At 42.9% G+C, this 19104-nt stretch overlaps 1 protein-coding gene across 1 annotated transcript in view; it reads left to right on the top strand.

Annotated features, from left to right (window-relative positions):
- The window catches only part of REL (REL proto-oncogene, NF-kB subunit), a 66420-nt gene that overhangs the window by 9060 nt on the left and 38256 nt on the right, over nt 1-19104 (top strand). The window contains exon 2 of the mRNA XM_068232403.1: nt 16587-16616. Coding sequence (XP_068088504.1) covers nt 16587-16616 — 30 coding nt within the window. The remainder of the gene's footprint in view (nt 1-16586; nt 16617-19104) is intronic.

The following is a 19104-nucleotide window of genomic DNA, read 5'->3' as shown; positions in this document are numbered from 1 at the left end:
ACCTCTTCGGGTGCTTCCACGGAGATCTCCGTGGTATGATGCATGTGAGATCAGCTCCACACCCCGGCGCGGAGGTCCTTTTCCAGCTCCATAGTGGTAAGCAGCATATTCTTTATTTACTTGTAGTGCGCCCCCTAACTATACCTCTTATTATTGGAGACATACATCTGTTATTGGGATAGGCATGCCTCGGCTCTGTAGCTCACCTCAGATATACCACTATTGATAGGCTAGTTTAGGTTCCCTTGACCTTATTATGCAATACATTTATTTCTGATCGCTGCCCTGTTGGTGTTGGTCCTTGTTTTTAAATGTTATTGTTGTGGAATGCTTTTCAATAAACATTTTACTATATTCGCATATTATTGGCTATTGTGTGTACTATTTTTTAATCATGGATTTCTTTGGTGATTGTGAAGTTTGAATTATATCTATGATTATGGATTGTGTTTCTATGCTCTATTGCTTTGTTTGTTACAAAGCAATTTCCAGTCAGATCGACGGGTTAAATTTCTAAATTCCAACATGTCTGATCTTCTCCTGCTCATGAACGAGATCGATTGTGTGCAGTACTGATCTGAAAATCGATCCCGTTCTCGATTAGGAGCTAAACGAACGTGTTGGAAATTACCAATTACAAAACCTGTCAATCTGACGGGAAATTGCTTCACGTGTACCTGGCATAATAGTTTTAAAGCCTCAGTTTGGGTTCCAATTTTATATTTGTATTACATTGCAGTTCATTTTCTTAATCCAGTTCATATATAATTATCTTTAAAGGGTTTGACTTTGCGTTTCCCGGTCGTTGTAGTAGGTCATCAGTGCCCATATTCTGCTCTGCAGGCAATCAGATAACTGCCCACTTCCTCCTCTCCCTTCAGCTTCAGAGCCCAGCTTCGTCTTCTGTCGGGAGATCATGTGACCAGCAGAGTGACACAAAAGCCCATGTAGGTTAGAGAGTGAGCTTGTGGTATCCCCGAAAGCGACTCTCCCCTCAGCTTCGGAGCCCAGCATCCTCTTCTGTCAGGAGATCATGTGACACAGCAGCCTATGTAGGAGGTTAGAGGGTGAGCCTGTGGTATCCCCTGGAAGCTGCTACTGTATTGCAGTGGGTCTTCAACCTCTTGCTTGTGACATGTTTTACCTGCCATCCAAGTATGAGGAGGAGTGTGGGCCCTACTTTATACTGCAAACATTCAGCAGTCCAGAATAACTCTTTTCAAAGAGAAACTGTACTGTAAATAATTTAATTCATAAAATTACTTATTTATCACAGGTGGCAACATCTTTACTGCTGGCAGGTGCCTCGCTGCGGAATGTTTGAATACTATGGGCTTGATTCACAAAGCGGTGCAAAGTGTTTGCACGCCAGTGAAAAGCCCCTTATCACGCCTAAACTCACTTTAGGCATGATAAGAAGCAACTCGCGCGAAGTTACCGCGCGTACGCGCGTAAGTGCGCGCGCAGCACCCGACGCTTCGCGCGAAGCTCCCATTAAGCCCTATGGGACTTTGCGCGCGCTCTCACGCGCGTACGCGCGGTAACTTCGCGCGAAGAGCAGGAAAAAGCGGTGATAACTCAGTGGTGAAAAGGTTATCACGCCTAAAGTCTTTTAGGCGTGATAACTGGGTTATCACCGCTTTGTGAATCGAGGCCTTAGTGTTTCAAAGCCAGTAGAGAGTCTCCCAGACTGATCTGGGAGGGGAATTCCACATAACTTAACAGCCTAGGCTGTCACATCACTGGGAGGACAGGGCGGCTACATACCAATATACAGTACAGTAATATAATGTATAAATATATGGAATGTTTCTATAGGACTCTCTTATATACAGTGATGTGAAAAACTATTTGCCCCCTTCCTGATTTCTTATTCTTTTGCATGTTTGTCACACTTAAATGTTTCTGCTCATCAAAAACCGTTAACTATTAGTCAAAGATAACATAATTGAACACAAAATGCAGTTTTAAATTACGTTTTTTTATTATTTAGTGAGAAAAAAAAACTCTACATGGCCCTGTGTGAAAAAGTGATTGCCTCCCTTGTTAAAAAATAACTTAACTGTGGTTTATCACACCTGAGTTCAATTTCTGTAGTCACCCCCAGGCCTGATTACTGCCACACCTGTTTCAATCAAGAAATCACTTAAATAGGAGCTATCTGACACAGAGAAGTAGACCAAAAGCACCTCAAAAGCTAGACATCATGCCAAGATCCAAAGAAATTCAGGAACAAATGAGAACAAAAGTAATTGAGATCTATCAGTCTGGTAAAGGTTATAAAGCCATTTCTAAAGCTTTGGGACTCCAGCGAACCACAGTGAGAGCCATTATTCACAAATGGCAAAAACATGGAACAGTGATGAACCTTCAGTGATGAAGGGGGCAAATAGTTTTTCACATCACTGTAAAAGCTTTAGTGATATCACTAAGTTTTTTTATTTTTAATATTTGAAAAAATCTGCATTTTTGTATGAATTCTAAAATACGCTTACCTTATGTAGGGGTGACAGGAGCAGAATGACAAACTTCTTAGAAATGTTACATCCAGTTTCATAGTATAATGAGATTATTATCTCTTTATTATTAAATACCCCATGTTTGTTTCTTACTCTGTACAGGACTGTGGACTACTTTGGTGCCTCATAAATCAATAATAATAATAATAGCAGTATAGTAGTAATAGTGTACAATAAGAATGACCATAATTATTGTTCATGGCTTATGTTGCATCCGTACTTTGTTCAGAGGAAGATATACACGATTAGCTTGGATTTATACAGGGCCGGTGCTTCCATAGGATCAAACTGGGCAATTGCCCAGGGCCCCAAGCTCCATAGGGGCTCCACAAGTCAAGGACTGTAGACGTAGCGTTGACTATAATCTATCGTGACAGAATGAAACAGGCCCCATATTCCTTTTTACCCAGAGCCCCATTTCACCTTAAACTGTCCCTGGCTGTATTCCTGTATGAACACCTGTAGAATTATAAGGCCTATGCTCTGTATATTATTATGTATTTATATAGCACCAACATCGTCCGTACAGGGTATATTGTCTTGTCACTGACTGTCCCTCAGAAATGCTCACAATGTCCATACAGGTAGTCCCTGACTTACGAACGACCCGCCGATACGAACGGCATGGATTCTGTGTTTCCATGGGAACAAGCCCAAAATTTTTTTACAAATTGGACTTGTAGTTTTTGAGAAAATCGATTTTTAAAAAATTCATAATGGATTTTAAACTTGTACAAGCAGTTACAGAGGGCAGAGGTGACACAGATGGGGACACTGGAGACACAGAGGAGTTACAGGGGACAGAGATGGCACAGTGTTCCGACATAAGAACAGATTCAGGTTAAGAACGAACCTACAGTCCCTATCTCATTCCTTAACTGGGGACTACCTGTAGTCATATGTCTATATGTATCGTGTAGCGTATGTATGGTAGTCTAGTGCCAATTTAGGGGGAAGCCAATTAAACTTATCTGTATGTTTTGTGATGTGGGAGGAAAGGCATGACAGGGAGAACATACAAACTCTGTGCAGATAGTGCCCTGGCTGGGATTTGAACCAGACACCCAGCGCTGCAAGGTTAGAGTGTTAACCACTGCACCACCATGCTGCCCATATAGGCAGATAAGCAGCTCTGTCTTTATGTATCATGTAAGAGCCCCGCCTGGTCCTTACTGTAATTTCCCTAGCTAGCACCGCGGCTCATTCTGGCACCTCATAAAGAGATCTGATGTAATTCTATTTCACATTCCTGTAGACAGTGAGTCAGAAAATGTCATACTTATATTTATGATTACCTTTTCTCCCAATAGGGTTAATCCCAGACACAATGTTATATTAGAACTGCACAACCCTTGTAGGCGGCTGGACAGGAATCTGGATATGTTCCTGTAAATCATAGGCATGTGCATGGGGGGGGGGGGGGGGGACAGAAATTAACAGAAATTTTCATGACCTCACCTTTCTCAAGGGACAGGCCTTGTGAAGACACAGAAATTCATCCATCTCTTGCTCTGTATAGTACAACTTACACAGCAGTGTTGTGTTGCGTAGTGTGTGGGTGGCGCAGTGGCTAAATGGTTATCACTCTCACATAGCAGCACCGGAGTCCCGGGTTCAAATGTCACAGTCTGTAGGGAGTGTGTATGTTCTCTCTGTGATTTGTGTGGGTTTCCTTTCTTTAAAGCTCACCTGAACTGAGAGCAATATGGAGGCTGACGTGTATTTCCTTTTAAACAATGCAGATTGCCTGGATGTGCTGCTAATCCTGTACCTCCAATACTTTCAGACCCTGAATGAGCATGCAGATCAGGTGTTTCTGATTGGATTAGCCACATGCTTGTTTCAGGTGTGCGATTCAGACATTACTCGAGCCAAACAGTCGTAAGGGCTGGTTAGCACACCAGCTTCTCAAAGAGCAAAACGTACCTTTTATTCTTCAATTCACGTGTCAAAACTCAATTGTTTCAAGGCCACGCAGGGTTCCCGTCTTCAGAACAGTTCAGGCATCCAGACTGTCCTGAAGAAGGGAACCCTACTTGGCCCCGAAACATTTGTCAATGCTGCAGTGTTTTGAAGATACATAATTGAAGAGACATTTTTCTCTTTGAGAAGCCGGTGTGCTAACCAGTCCTTACGACTGTTTGATTAATACGGGGTGTAGCTTTGCACCTATGATAATGCACCCAGTTGATGTGGTAAGGTGTGCCACTCCTCACTCTTCTACCATTACTCCACCCAAAGAGATTAGCAGGGCTGCCAGGCAACCGTTGTTGTTCAAAAGGAAACAAAAATGGCAGCCTCCATATCCATGTCAGTTCAGGTGTACTTTAAGAATGCTGGTAGCTTCTGCTAAACATTTTTTGGAAGCCATGGCTATTTAGAGTTTACTAAGGACAGTGATGTACTTATTTGCTGTGAGGAAGAAGGGACTGTCCCATGACCAACACAGATGACACAACAATGAAGGTCTATCTGCTCATTTGTAATATTTTAGTCATATTTTGTATTACTAGAGGAAGAGATTATTTACCTGGACAGGGGTTTTCAAAATTTGAAGAGCAATAGAAAAGGTGTATATGTGTATTTGCACCCTATGTCCCCTGTTCCATGGGTGTAAATGGGCCTGGCAGCTTGATTAATTCATATATATTTAGCTTATAGGCACAGTATAGTTCCTTCTGCCAACCTCTCCCCTCCCCCATCCCCACAGACTCCAGTATCCATTGATTTCTCCTGTCCCCATACTGTATACACCCTTTACACTCCTTTTTGGCCCACCCCATGTAAAAGTAAGTAGCCGGTATGTAAAGGGTTGTGGAATGCATTGAAAGCATTGAAAGTAAAATGGCAGTGAACACACTGGCCCAGCTGCTCCTGGGTCCCATGGTTAATTCCCTGCCTCTTTGACTTCAATAATGGCACCCCATACAGCTGCACAGACATGGGTGGTGCTATACTGGAGCATGCTGGGGCACTGCCGCGCCCCCCCCCCCGGTAATCACTGTGCCCCCCTGAGCACCCCACCCCCCTGCTCAGTAACTAACAGTTACCTGTTTCCAGGCTCCAGCAGCATACAGTAAACATGATAGTCTATAAAAGCCCCTCAACGTCAGCCTGAGTCTATGTAGGCATTAAGTAAACCAAGGGTCTTATCTATTTGCCATAAATACCTCACAATCCTTGCAAGATCCCTTGTAACTGGATGACACTTATATTTGAAAAAAAAAAAAAAACTACCTCCTTTTGCTCCTTTTGATGTGGGGGTATTCCTGAAAGGTCTCCCTCAGCCACGCACAATACAGTATAAAAATATGGTAGGACATCGTGCTGGATAGACATAATGCAATTTCCCGTCTGACCAACCGACAACGGGATCGATCAGGAGCAGTTTGGATACAGATAATAAGGAGGACAGCCGGCATTAGTAATGAAAGGGGCAAGTGAAGCATTCACACAGCAGGGCACCGGGCTGTGCTCATACCTGGCTCTAAGTTCCCCAGAGTTGCTCCATGCTCTGTACACACACACTGCTGCTCCATGCTCTGTACACATGCTGCTGCCCCATGCTCTGTACACAAGCTGCTGCTACATCCAAAGTCAACTGTAGCAGGGAAAGAAAGGGGGCAGTGCTGTGAGCTGCAGGATTACTACAGATATTCTGGTGTCTCAACTTGTGCCTGTCCCCAGACACTGCACTGGGGCCGGTGGTCTGAGGTGGTAATCCCCCCCACCCCCCTGCATTTGCCTATGCTGTAGGTAACTTTTCTTCAATAATAGCACCATCATTTGGACAAACTGCTCTGCTCAAATGCTTTTGAGTTCCGTTTGTGATGTTTATATTTGGTTCCTACCATTACTGAACTAGTTAGCCTTAAAGGGGAACTTCAGCCTAAACAAACATACTGTCATTAAGTTACATTAGTTATGTTAATTAGAATAGATAGGTAATATAATCTCTTACCCACCCCGTTTTAAAAGAACAGGCAAATGTTTGTGATTCATGGGGGCTGCCATCTTTGTCATGGGGCAGCCATCTTTTTGGTTGAAAGGAGGTGACAGGGAGCAGGAGACACAGTTCCAACTGTCCTGTGTCCTGATCACCCCTCCCAGCTGCACACACTAGGCTTCAAATGTCAAATTCAAAATGTAAAAAAAAAAAATTGCAGCAAAACAGCAGAACGAGAACAACAACATCAGAAATCCCATTATGCTTTGCACAGCATTAGGGGAAAAATGCCCGGGCAGTTTTTTTCTGTGCAGCTAAAAATGAGGCTTGTATAAGAGAAAAAAAGTTCTGATGCTGTGAAACAGTTAAAGAAACACCAGGCCTTTCCAGTGTTGCTGAGTCAATTTTTAGTCTGGAGGTTCACTTTAACTTTATCACCTGAGTTAGGCAAAAAGTACGGTACCTAAAGCTCGCCATGATTAACATAGATTTGAATCACCCAAATGGGCCCCACCAGCCAGCCATCGTGCCCCCTTTGTGCCACCCCCCAAAAATTTGAAGCTGGAGCAGCCACTGTGCACAGGTCATGTGTCACCGGCCTGCCCTGAGTACATCTTATCTTCTTATTATCCGTTTTGATGCATATATTATATAAACAATACAGAAGATGTGACTTAGTTATATTTACGGTAATTGAATTACAAGATTCTCTTAACTCTTACAGGTGAGAGGGGCCTGCTCAGTCACACTAATTAGCAGATCAGGATTACAGGCTGGGGAAAACCCATTGAAATTAACACTTTTCCAAAGATGATACAATAAAGGGGCATTGTGTTACTTGGTGTTAGCATGTGGCGTTCTGTTGTATATCTGAGCAGACGTTAAGTTAGGTTTAGCTTTAGGTCACACCTGAAATAACTGTTAGCCTTTGTTATACATGGGATTCCCCGACCCGCTCCTTTGAAGTGAATGCACTTTGTTTATAGGCCTTGATCCATACAATGTGATCAACACAGGTTCTGTAGTTTCCAGCTGTGAAGTTATGATAATCATTGTGGTGAACACGGTTTCTCATTAGTAAATGGCTTCGATTTTCACAGTCACTGTGTGTGTTGGATATTGCATTGTAACACATTTGCAGCTGATGGATTTTTTGCTCCTCATCGAGAGGGCAGATAATCTTAAAAATGTGTTTAAAAACAACCAAATGAAAAATCCAAACTAAACATAATACTGATTTTTAGAAATGCACAATTTGTATGCTTGTTATATAAGGTAAATGCTTAATAAAACTTAACTTTAAATTTACATTTAAAACTGATTCCACCTGTATTGCTTATAAGGTTACAATGATTAAGTAAAATGATGGGATTTGTGAACAAGCCCTTTTTTGACAACCAGTTAGTATTCAAAATAATAGGCTGCTTTGCCCTCTGCTCCACCTGCTATGAATGCACGTTTACAAACACATCACCACCTAACCCAACATGTTTCACCCCATATACTTTAGGGGCTTCCTCAGGGGAACATACAATTTGCAGTAGTGCTAATAGTGCTTAAAGTGTACCTGAGATGGGCGATTATCATTAAAATATGCATACAGCCCCTTTGGCATAATCACTCCCACGGCGTCCTCTTCTCCCTCTCCGTTTGCCCACAACTGGCCCCGAAAAATCCGTCAGTTGGCGCAAGCGCAGTCCGGTCAGGCTCAATCCCCTGTCTTGCTTCCGTCGCTGGGAGTGTTCTGCGCAGGCACAGAATACTTCAGGCGATGTAAGCGCAGTGGGAGCGCACGCATGGCCAGGCCTCGCATGCGTAGTTGGCTTCAGACCAGAGGACATTCCGGGGCCAATTGCGGGCAAACGAAGAGGGAGAAACGTGTTTGTAAACATACATTCTTAGTGAATTGAGCAGAGCACAAAGCACCCTATTATTATGAATACCAACTGGTTGTTTAAAAAGGGCCTTATTCACAAGTCCCATCCTCCTACAGAGTCATTGTAACCTTATAAGCAATACAGGTGGAATCTGTTTTAAATGTAAATTAAAAGTAGATTTGTTAAGCATTTTCCTTCTACAACAAGCATAAAAATTGTGTATTCTATGAAAAATCCAGTCAGTTGAGTCAATCACCCTCACCAAACCTCTTTATGCAGCTTAACCACGATACTAATGATGTAATCCTTAGGCCCCTTATACACTTACCGGGTTGCATCTCTTCCACTTAACACACTTCCTGCGATGCGATGGAAGTGCTTCAGGTAACACAGAAGCCGCAATGCGTTACCACGCGCGGCACTGGAAGCAATAAAGGTGAATAGTAACGTGCAAATGTTTAATTTTTTGGCGCCCTGCAATACGCAGATGCAGATTTCAAATTACGTTCTTCCTGTCCAGCAATGTACACATGACTGAAGGGTGCAACTTTTTAATGTGCAACTATTTTAAGGCCTGTTACCTCCAATTCCCCTGCCAAGGCTGTCTGCACAAATTTTAAAGTGTGTGTAATAGTGTGATGTGGTGCGGTAGCCATTTTGGTGCTCGCAAATCACATCGCTCTGAATGTAAAAGAACCTAGGAGAGGGATTTAAGGGAAGATGTAAAAAAGAAAAAAAACACCTCTTGTAGCCATGTATCTCCTTACTAGTTATGGTCATATCCAGGAGTACTCATGGGGAAGCATGTGATCAGTTTGGTCAGGTGATAGATATGTAAGTCTCTGATTTGCTAGCCATGATCATGTGCTAAAGCAGCATGTGCTGACAGCAAATCAGAGCTTTGCAAATCTATCAGCTGATCAAACAAATCCCATGCTTCCCCATGAGTTCTTCTAGACATGACCATCACTACTCCTCATGTGATCACACTTATTATCTGATTAATTTCCCCATGTACAGTGTAGTATAAGTGTAATGGGTGACTTACAATAAATATATTTTTGAAAGTCAGTGAATTAAGCTGCATAGGAGAAAAAAGGTTGTGTGTAGTATACTATGAGAAGTACCATATTTTGTGCACTGACTGATTGGATTTTTTATGAAACAGAACTTTGCTGTACAGCACAGCCATATTGTGATGTTTTCCAGTGGCAGCACTGCCATTTATTATTAAAAAAGGTACTTAAAAAAAACCCCAAAACTTTTAATAACATTTTCTGTCGTGTAAAAGGACAGCAGCAGCTGCTTATTACATCCTCACAGATAAAGATATCCTTGTGTGGGTGGCACCTTGTGCTACGCAGGTGTTTTCCTGTGGGGTAGAGCAGGGCCGGTTTAAGCAACAATGGGGCCCCAGGGCAAAATAAACCTGGGGGGCCCCCCCAACATATACCCCGGAACAAAAATCGGCATTAGGAGACCTTTTTTGCAGCTGGTATAGTCAGGGTGTGAAGTCCCAATCGGTCAGAGCTCCACATTCTGGCTATCCCAGCCTGCATGGGGGACAAGGGGTTAAAAAGTTTCAGGAGGGGGGACCCCACATAATTTAAAAAAAAAAAAAAAATCCCACACTCTAAACATAAAAAAAAATTTGGAAAATAGGAAAAAATGCCAGGGATCTTCATACAGCCATTTTGCGGCTGTATAGCGATCCCTGGCCAAAGCGCTGCGGCTGCGTATAGACCCCCTGGAAACCCCATCAGGAAATTTATTGCGCTTTTGTTTGATGCATGTAAAATTACACTACCGTTAGGTTTGCTACTAAAAGTTACATTTACCGCATTTAAAACTATACTTTTTTCCTTCTAAACTTTAAAATCGATTTTCTCAAAAACTATAAGGTCTTTTTGAAAAATTGTTTTTTCCTCTAATTCCTAATGATCTCCTTAACATATCCTGCAAATTTAGGGTTTCTAGAATTTAAGGTGGATTTGCTATTGACCATTAAAGTCGGCAGGTTTTTAAATGTGTTTTTTTTTTCCTTTGAAACTTTAAAATCGATTTTCTCAAAAACAATAAGGCCGATTTGAGAAAATTTTTTTTCCTCTTGTAGCCACTGGGGGCCCCTACAAGCTCTGGGGCCCTGGGGCAGCTGCCTCCTTTGCCTTAATGGTAGCGCCGGCCCTGGGGTAGAGAATACTACAGCTTCTTTTCAGCTGCTTCTCAGGCAGAGCTGGGCTAAATTGCTGATACAATTTGTGGCCTATTGAGTATGAAAAAAAAAGTGTCCACCAATTGGAAATCACTGCTGGTTTCAGTGAAATCTGATTGGCTGCTGCCTTACACATCAGCTTTGTAGTTTATACTTATAAGATGAAGCTAGACAACCAGATAGACAACAAACGCTGCAAATATTCTAAACATTTTGGCTTGTAGGTATAAAAAATAAGGTTCATTGCATACCATGGCTTTTCTGTTCAGTACGATACATGATTTCTCTACAGTTCTCCACAGTAAACTAGCATGGTCAGATTTATACATTTTCCACCCCTAAGCCCAGTATGTTGGGGCGACCCTTCCATAGGCAGCTGTGCTCCTCTCATTTCACTTGTAGCTCCCTCTTCCATGTGTATCATCCTTGTACTGCAGTCCCTCTAATGAGCAGCTCCCTTGGGCATCAGCTTCCTTTTTTCATGTGTTACTTACCATTTGCAGCCTTCTCTCGTATGTAGCATCTAGGTGTCCCCATGGGCAGCAGCCACCCAAGGCCGAGGCCGTTGTGGCCTTTCCTGAAATCCTGCCCTGTATACTAAGTCAGTGGTACTGTTCAAACTACAGTGCATGCACTTTGAGTGTGTGTTTTAAAAAATGCACTGCACAATTTTTCCGTTAGTTTTCTGCACAGCACAATTTACCTTAGAGAATAGGAAATGAAAACGGACACAAAAACTGCTGCTGAGTGATTTGCCTATTTTTGAAATAGTTTTTGATACATATATAATATGCCTATAGCCTCAGGACTTCACCGCTGAATCGCAATGCATGGTTGCCTTCATATCTGTGTGTTTGCTGTGCCATTCCATTCATTATAAATTAATGAGATCGCAGCTGCATGAAGGGGGGGGGAGGGGGAATGCATAGCAACACAGTGCATCACACGCAGCGCCATTGTGGAAACAAGGCCTTAGGAAAATAGTTCTTGTTTCCCAGGACAGATTGTCACAAAAATCCTTTCAGTGTTGGCTGGAAAACAAAACGAGCAATCTGATTGGTTGTTGGACAACCAGAGCATCCTCTCTGTAGAGCACGTCACACGTGCAGCAGTTTCACTTCTGTCTATCTGAGGGACCTTTTTAGATTTACTTGCTTACTGACTTTTTGATGAGTCATCTCTTTTATGCAGTTTCCATAGCATCTATTAACAGAAGTTCCATTACATAAGGGGTAATTAATATCATTGCGTTCATCCATCATTGTCTGTGATGACCAAGAACAAACAATACACTCAAATCAATATTTCTGGCTGATAACTTTGTCACTAAAGGTAGCCGTACATCTGGCGATGATGGGCAGATCTGACCAAGTGACAAATCTCTTTTTGATCGAATTTGATTAGAGAGCGATCTGTCAGCTGCCCATACAGCGCAGGCTGATTCCCAATACATTTCATGCTGAAATTGTTAAGGAATCGCGCTTGTAACGCTGCATCTGACCGCCTCGCCGCCCCCAACGCTATCCCCGTAATGTTAAATGTCACCCCCCCCCCCCCCCGGCCGCGGACAGGTCATTTATAACTTGCTCTGGGGGGACATTTAACATTAGGGGGGACAGTACCGGGGGTTTCGTCACGTTCGCCGATCTTACCGAAATTGCATGCTGTTGCTACCACGCACCCGATTGAGCAAGTCGGCCCTACATCTTGCAACATGTGCGATCGACTTATGCGACCAATTTCGTCCCGAAATTGGTCGCATTGTCGGTCGGGCATGCACTTGACGGCACCGATTTTCATACAATTATAATAATTGGATGGTCAATTGCCACCAAGTCGCCTGATGTATGGCTGCCTAAGAGGAACTTCAGCCTAAACAAACATACTGTCATTAAGTTACATTAGTTATGTTAATTAAAATAGATAGGTAATATAATCTCTTACCCACCATTTTTTTTTAAAAGAACAGGCAAAGGTTTGTGATTTCATGAGGGCAGTCATCTTTTTGGTTGAAAGAAGGTGACAGGGAGCATGAGACACAGTTCCAACTGTCCTGTGTCCTAATCACCCCTCCCAGTTGCTAGGCAACAAGAACAACAACATAAGAAATCCCATCATGCTTTGCACAGCATCAGGGTAAAAAAGCCCGGGCAGTTTTCTTTGATGGGGCGGAGCTTAGCTAAAAATGAGACTTCTATAAGAAAAACAAAGTTCTGATGCTGTGAAACTGTTAAAGAAACACCAAGCCTTTTCAGTTCTGCTGAGTAGATTTTTAGTCTGGAGGTTCACTTTAAGCTGCCACACAGATCCTCGCGATTGTTCATGACCTCCCTCCCACCAAAGACAGTTCATGCTGCCTGACTACGCCAACTGTCACTGGCAGCAGGAAGAGTATTGCAGACTATGATCTCAAACACTGGTTTCATCTGACATAAGCCACCAATCTGTAAGTTGTTGTGGGGAAAAAAAGTCTTAAACTGTAGGTAAAATTATATTCATTTATGTTTTCAATTAAAGTGGAGGGTTGTCTACAGTAGCTGTTTTACCTGTTTGTTGGAATTTTAACTGTACTGCAGTCTTACAGCAGGGAACACCCTTATCCCGCCTTCCCTCACCAGCCTGGGAAATAGCTGTGTGTGCTTTGTGGTAAATCCCCACGCGCTCACAATCGCCCAACAATAGTACCTCAGGCACATAAGGCAGGCCTGTACTACAGTATTTGATTTTTACTGGGTCCTTGCAGCAAATGGTTAATATCTCCCTGATATCAATTGTTTGCTGGATTTAGAAAGTTCTCGAAAGCTGGCTATACACGCATCACATTTTTTAAATTGATTTCTGACAGATTCAGCCATTTTTATTGTATCTGTGTGATGCGGGATGGGACAGGAACAGTGGAGTACAACGCTTGCAGTTCACTTGAAGCTTGATAGATTTCTTCTGAAATCTATCGAAATTAAGCTTGCTGTGTATGATAGGAATCAATCAGTATCCAATCTTATGCTAACTGAACAGGGATTGATCAGCTAGGCCTATCAGGCCATAATTGATCCGTGTATGGCTAGCTATAGTCTATAGCCAGCTTTATACAGATAAATCGCTGCTTTTGCTGTATGTTGTAGACATTTACAAGTACAGAGAACACAGGGATCGACATACATAAACACTATGCAGCACTGCCATGAAACAGTTAATACACTGTAACCTGCTTTCTGACATTGTGAAATGTGCCACTGCTAGTTAGACTGCATTCTTTGTATTACAGTTCCCGCAAATGCACAATAGAGCAAGCTGGCATGTCTCCAGGCTCGTCTTAATAACACAACACCCTATATACCTTAATAATATTGAATTGTTTGAAGGACAACTGCACAAAAGTGCTTGAAGCATGCAAGAAACCTACATAATTCACAACTGTTTATAACAACTTGTGAATGTTATTGTCAACCAGACCCCTCTATGTAAACAAAAAACTCACATACAGTATATCTAACTCCAGAAACAAACATCTGTCAATAAGCCTACATACATATCCAGGGGCAAACCAAGGTTTTTCAAGGGGGGATTCCTGAAAAGTCTCTCTCAGCCACGCACAATACAGTATTATAATATGGTGGGACATCATGCTGGGTACACATAATGAAATTTCCTGTCAGACTGACAGGATCTGACAACTATTTCCTAAATGTCTGATCTGCTCCCGATCGACAACGGGATCGATCAGGAGCAGTTTGGATACAGATAATAATGAGGACAGCCGAAATTAATAATAATGAGGAAATTGAAACATTCACACAGCAGGGCACAGGGCTGTGCTTATATCTGACTGTTAAGTTCCCCAGAGCTGCTCCATGCTCTGTACACACACTGCTGCTCCATACTCTGTACACACGCTGCTGCTCCATGCTCTGTACACACGCTGCTGCTCCATGCTCTGTACAAACGCTGCTGCTCCATGCTCTGTACACGCGCTGCTGCTCCATGCTCTGCACACACGCTGCTGCTCCATGCTCTGCACACACGCTGCTGCTCCATGCTCTGCACACACGCTGCTGCTCCATGCTCTGCACACACGCTGCTGCTCTATCCAAAGTCAACTGTAGCAGGGAAAGAAAGGGGGCAGTGCTGTGAGCTGCAGGATACCTGCAGATATTCTGGTGTCTCAACTTGTGCTGTCCTCAGACACTGCACCTGGTCTGAGGGGGATTCTGGGCAGCTGTAATCCCCCTGCATTTGCTATATATATATATATATATATATATATATATATATATATATATATATATATATATATATATATATATATATATATATCATGGTCCTGTGCAAAAATAACTAAATCTGACCACTTTTTCTTTACCCCAAACTGGCTAATGCCTGGTACACAAGATGCAATTTCCCATCAGACAGGTCGAATTGATTATTTCTGACAGGTCCAATCTGATTTCTGATCATTTTTCTAATCGATTTTGAGTGGAAGTGAATGGCAAATCGATCAGAAATTAGATCGGACTTGTCGGAAATAATCAGTTCGACCCGTCTATCTGACAGGAAATTGCATGGTGCGTAGCAGGCATTATGTCTGCTTTGTGCAAATAAAGTGATAAGAAATGGCTTGTGTGACGCTGGCACACAGAATGAGAGGACTGTGTATAGTAAGCTAAACAAAAAGAATTCTCCTTGTCTTGTGCACAGTGCTGACATTAGCAGGAAGATGTCACAAGATCACTTTATTAGCAGGCAAGTGTCAGTAAGGTGACAGACTTAATAACCCGTGCACAAATGGGTTCCATCAATCAGATTTGTGTTTTGTACATTTCTAGGATATTACTCAAATACTGGTCTCATGGAACTAAAAGTAACAGTTTTGTGCATTCATCTATTACGCTTTGTACAGTCTTTCTCATATCCTCCTATTTTTAAAAACTAGGATGTTCCATTATGGAGGTTGTAACCAGGGCTGTGGAGTCGAAGAGTCGAAGTCGGGGCAATTTTGGACACCCGGAGTTGGAGTTGGAGTCTGAGTCGTTGATTTCATAAACTGAGGAGTCGGAGTCGGGAGTCTGAGTCGGATGATTTTTGTACAAAATCCATAGCCCTGTTAAGTATTAGACTAAGGAGTCGGAGTGGAGGAGTCGGAGTCGGGGCCATTTTGGGTACCCGGAGTTGGAGTCGAAGTCGTGGTTTCATAAACTGAGGAGTCGGAAGATTTTTGTACCGACTCCACAGCCCTGGTTGTAACACAGAAGCCAACCAATCCCGTCAGTTATCCCTTCTATAGCAAGTGCCTAATGCCATCAACAGTCATACTCGTCTCGAAGAAATTCCTGTTCACCGTGGAAACTCTTACTTTTCACAGGGACAGAACATCTCCAAGTCTGTTGTAAATCAGCTATTCACCCACAGAGCTAATATGTCATCCTCTGTTTTTTATTGTCCGGCTACTCTCCTCCTACTTCCCTTAAAGCAGCAACAACTTTATACACTCTTAAAAGAGCAATGTTCACAAATACTCCACAGTATCCTTCAAGGTTCTTCTAATAGAGAATCCCACCATTTATTACATTTGGCAGTGCTGCCTGTTTTGCTTTACAGCCCAATACCTTGTACACTGTGTGAAGACCTGTGGAATCTTCTGAGGGACCAGTTAAAAAATAAACCTTTTCCTTAACTTGTCCCGAGAACGCCACTTGCTCTTACCTCTCCTCATTGTTCAATTCTTAGGCCCTACCAGTTATTGGGTAGGTGCTCAGGTCTTGGTTTACACACAACCTTCTTCTGCTCTCTGTTGGATGCATGAAATTATTTGCCGTTGGTGATGTCACAGACATTTCACTTGCCATTTTTTTTTTACAAATCGTTTTATAGCTTTACAATAATAATTTGAACAGAGAACTTCAACATTATGAAAAGTTTGCCGCTCCATTGCCTGATAGATATGTAGCTAGACCGCAGTAATGTTTCACACTACTACTAACGCTGACTTGTGTTCACATTCCTTCACTGATCAAATCTTTTCTTTTTCCTGGCAGGTCATCACATGATGACGAATGCACTTCTAGGTATGTACTGGTAGATTTTTTTTGTTTTTGTTTTTCACAAAGCAATACTGATAAGCTGTACCTAACAGTATAACCCAACCAAGGACATTGCTGTGTAGGGATAGCTAATCACATGACTGATGTAAGGCCCAGCAACAGGAATACACATTATTAAACTGCTGTATTGTGTTTGGCAAATACTGCAATGGGTTTGATGATTAAACTACATCCCAGTAAAAATCCATTAGAATACTGAAGTATAAAGTGACCCTGTAGTGGCAGTAAAGCTGTACACTATGCAACTTTCCTCTGGCTGGATGAGAATCTGACTATGGACTCTACTGGCAAGTACCTCACTCTTCTTCCCCTGACTGCTACCTGGTCTCTATACTGGTATAAATTCCAGATGATTACATCATCAGGGGGTCAAGAAGGGGTATTGCCTGGGAAGCGTGAAGAGGGGACAGCAGGATGCGCTGCTTTGGCAATAATTATGGCTGGTCTTCTAAACCAAAAAGTGCAGTGAAACACTGGACCTCACTAGGGCTCAGTAAATCCTCCCAGTGTCCGCAGCAAGTGCTTCTGGAGGGGCATGCCTGTATAATGTACAGCTCTCTCCCCATATAGCATTGATGGTGGGACCCTTGACAGGATTGCTTATTTTACAGCAATTCAAGATTCAACATGGACTCCACCACGCATGTAGTATTCTAGAATGCAATGCTGTCACATGCAGTACTTGCCCCATTTAATTACACTGAATGGATGTTGCGTTGGCACGCCTTATATGCATTTTTCGGTTTAATAATGCATCTCACAGCAGGGCAGCTTAGCAATAGTGACATTGGTCATTGCTTTCTATGCTATATATGATGCTGTAGTCTGCATGTGCATTCAAAAGTTCAGTTTTGGGTAAGAAAATAAGTTAACTTCCTTTTCCTCCTTCCCTACCCATAAATAGCCTGCAACTAATACCTGTTTTCATTTGCTTGCGTACCATTTCAAGGTCTTTACAGTCACTGGGCCATAATGGGTTCCTTCTTGGAGGTTAGCAGTGGTCATGTGACTGCAAAGATAGGGAAACAGTAAATACACATATCTAGTGTTTAGCAGATTGACCAGAAGAGGATGTTCATAGGTGGGCAAGGATTGGTAATTCTCCCTAACACCCCTGAACAGTGGGCTCAAGGAATAACCTAAAAAGCCTGGAAACCTTAGTGAGTTTCAGCTGACCATCGTCCTAGATGGGCATGATTCTGGACCATAAGCAGTGTAAGAACATGGACTTGCTATAACTATCGGCATAGGCCTACAGCCACTGATAGGTGAAGTGTATAACATTGATTATCTTGCTACCATGGGACTAAGGAGTGTGGTATCTAAGGAGAATGTTGTTTTAGTAAACTCTGATATAGTAAACCTCTGATACAGTACACTCAGTTACCAGACCATGCACCTGTATAAGTATACAGTGACTAAATTAACAATAATAGGTCACTCAAGGAAATTAAGCAAAACTGTTATTCATATCAATTTTACTGTAACACCAGAAGTAAAACATTAAAAGCACGTCCCTAGTGACCTCTGCATAACGGAGAACGCTCTCCTACTCCCTGCGGCCACCACATAGAACTTTAACAAACATGCACCATAACATATAATGGCAGCAGGGTCATCAAATGTCTACTTTAAAGTAAACCTGTAACCTTAAAAAAAAAAGAAAGTTTCATACTTACGTCAGCAGGGAGAAGCCTCTGTATGCTCCAGAGGTTCCCCCAATCCTCTGTGATCCCTTTTCTGCCGGCCTAGACCCTCCTTATCTTTGCTGCCGTGCTCATGGGTGCTGACCTGCGCAGTAGCACAGAGCCACTTGCGCACAGAGAAACAAACAAGCTATTGCGCAGACAAGGGCCATAATCTGCGCCTGTGCTTGTACATGGAGGGGAGCGTGTCACGAGCAATGTTCGACCTTAACGTTGAAGGTTGTTTAGAGCAGGCCTGGGCAAACTTTACGCAGCCCGGGCCGCATTGAGCGGAGCACGGCCCACATTCCTTTAATTCCAACCCCCCTCCCTCCCTTCAAATTTGCAAGTGGGCATCAGGAGATTTGAAACTCACCTCGCTCACCGATGTTCCGCGTCACGTCTCCATGGCAACAGGGCGTCACGTGACGTCAGGACGTGCCAGTGTGTAATATGCTGGCGCGTCCTGAAGTCACGTCATACGATGCCCTGTTGCCATGGAAAGGTGACGCGGGACATCGGTGAGCGTGTTGAGTTTCAAATCCTCTGGTGCCCGCTTGCAACTTTGCTGGGAGAGAGGGGGGAAGAAGGGGAATCAGTCTGCCTGTCGGCGGGCCTAAGAAGCAGCGCAAGCGGGCCGTAGTTTGCCCAGCGCTGGTTTAGAGGGGTGTAGAGAGACTGGGGAAGCTTCTGCACTATCCAGAGGTTCCCCTACTGAGGTAAGTATCTAGCTCTTTTTTTTAATCAGGTTACAGGTATGCTTTAAT

Source organism: Hyperolius riggenbachi, chromosome 4, assembly GCF_040937935.1.
Source record: "Hyperolius riggenbachi isolate aHypRig1 chromosome 4, aHypRig1.pri, whole genome shotgun sequence".
Taxonomy (NCBI): domain Eukaryota; kingdom Metazoa; phylum Chordata; class Amphibia; order Anura; family Hyperoliidae; genus Hyperolius; species Hyperolius riggenbachi.
Note: the sequence above shows the minus strand (reverse complement) of the source record. Positions and strands in the feature narration are given on the sequence as shown.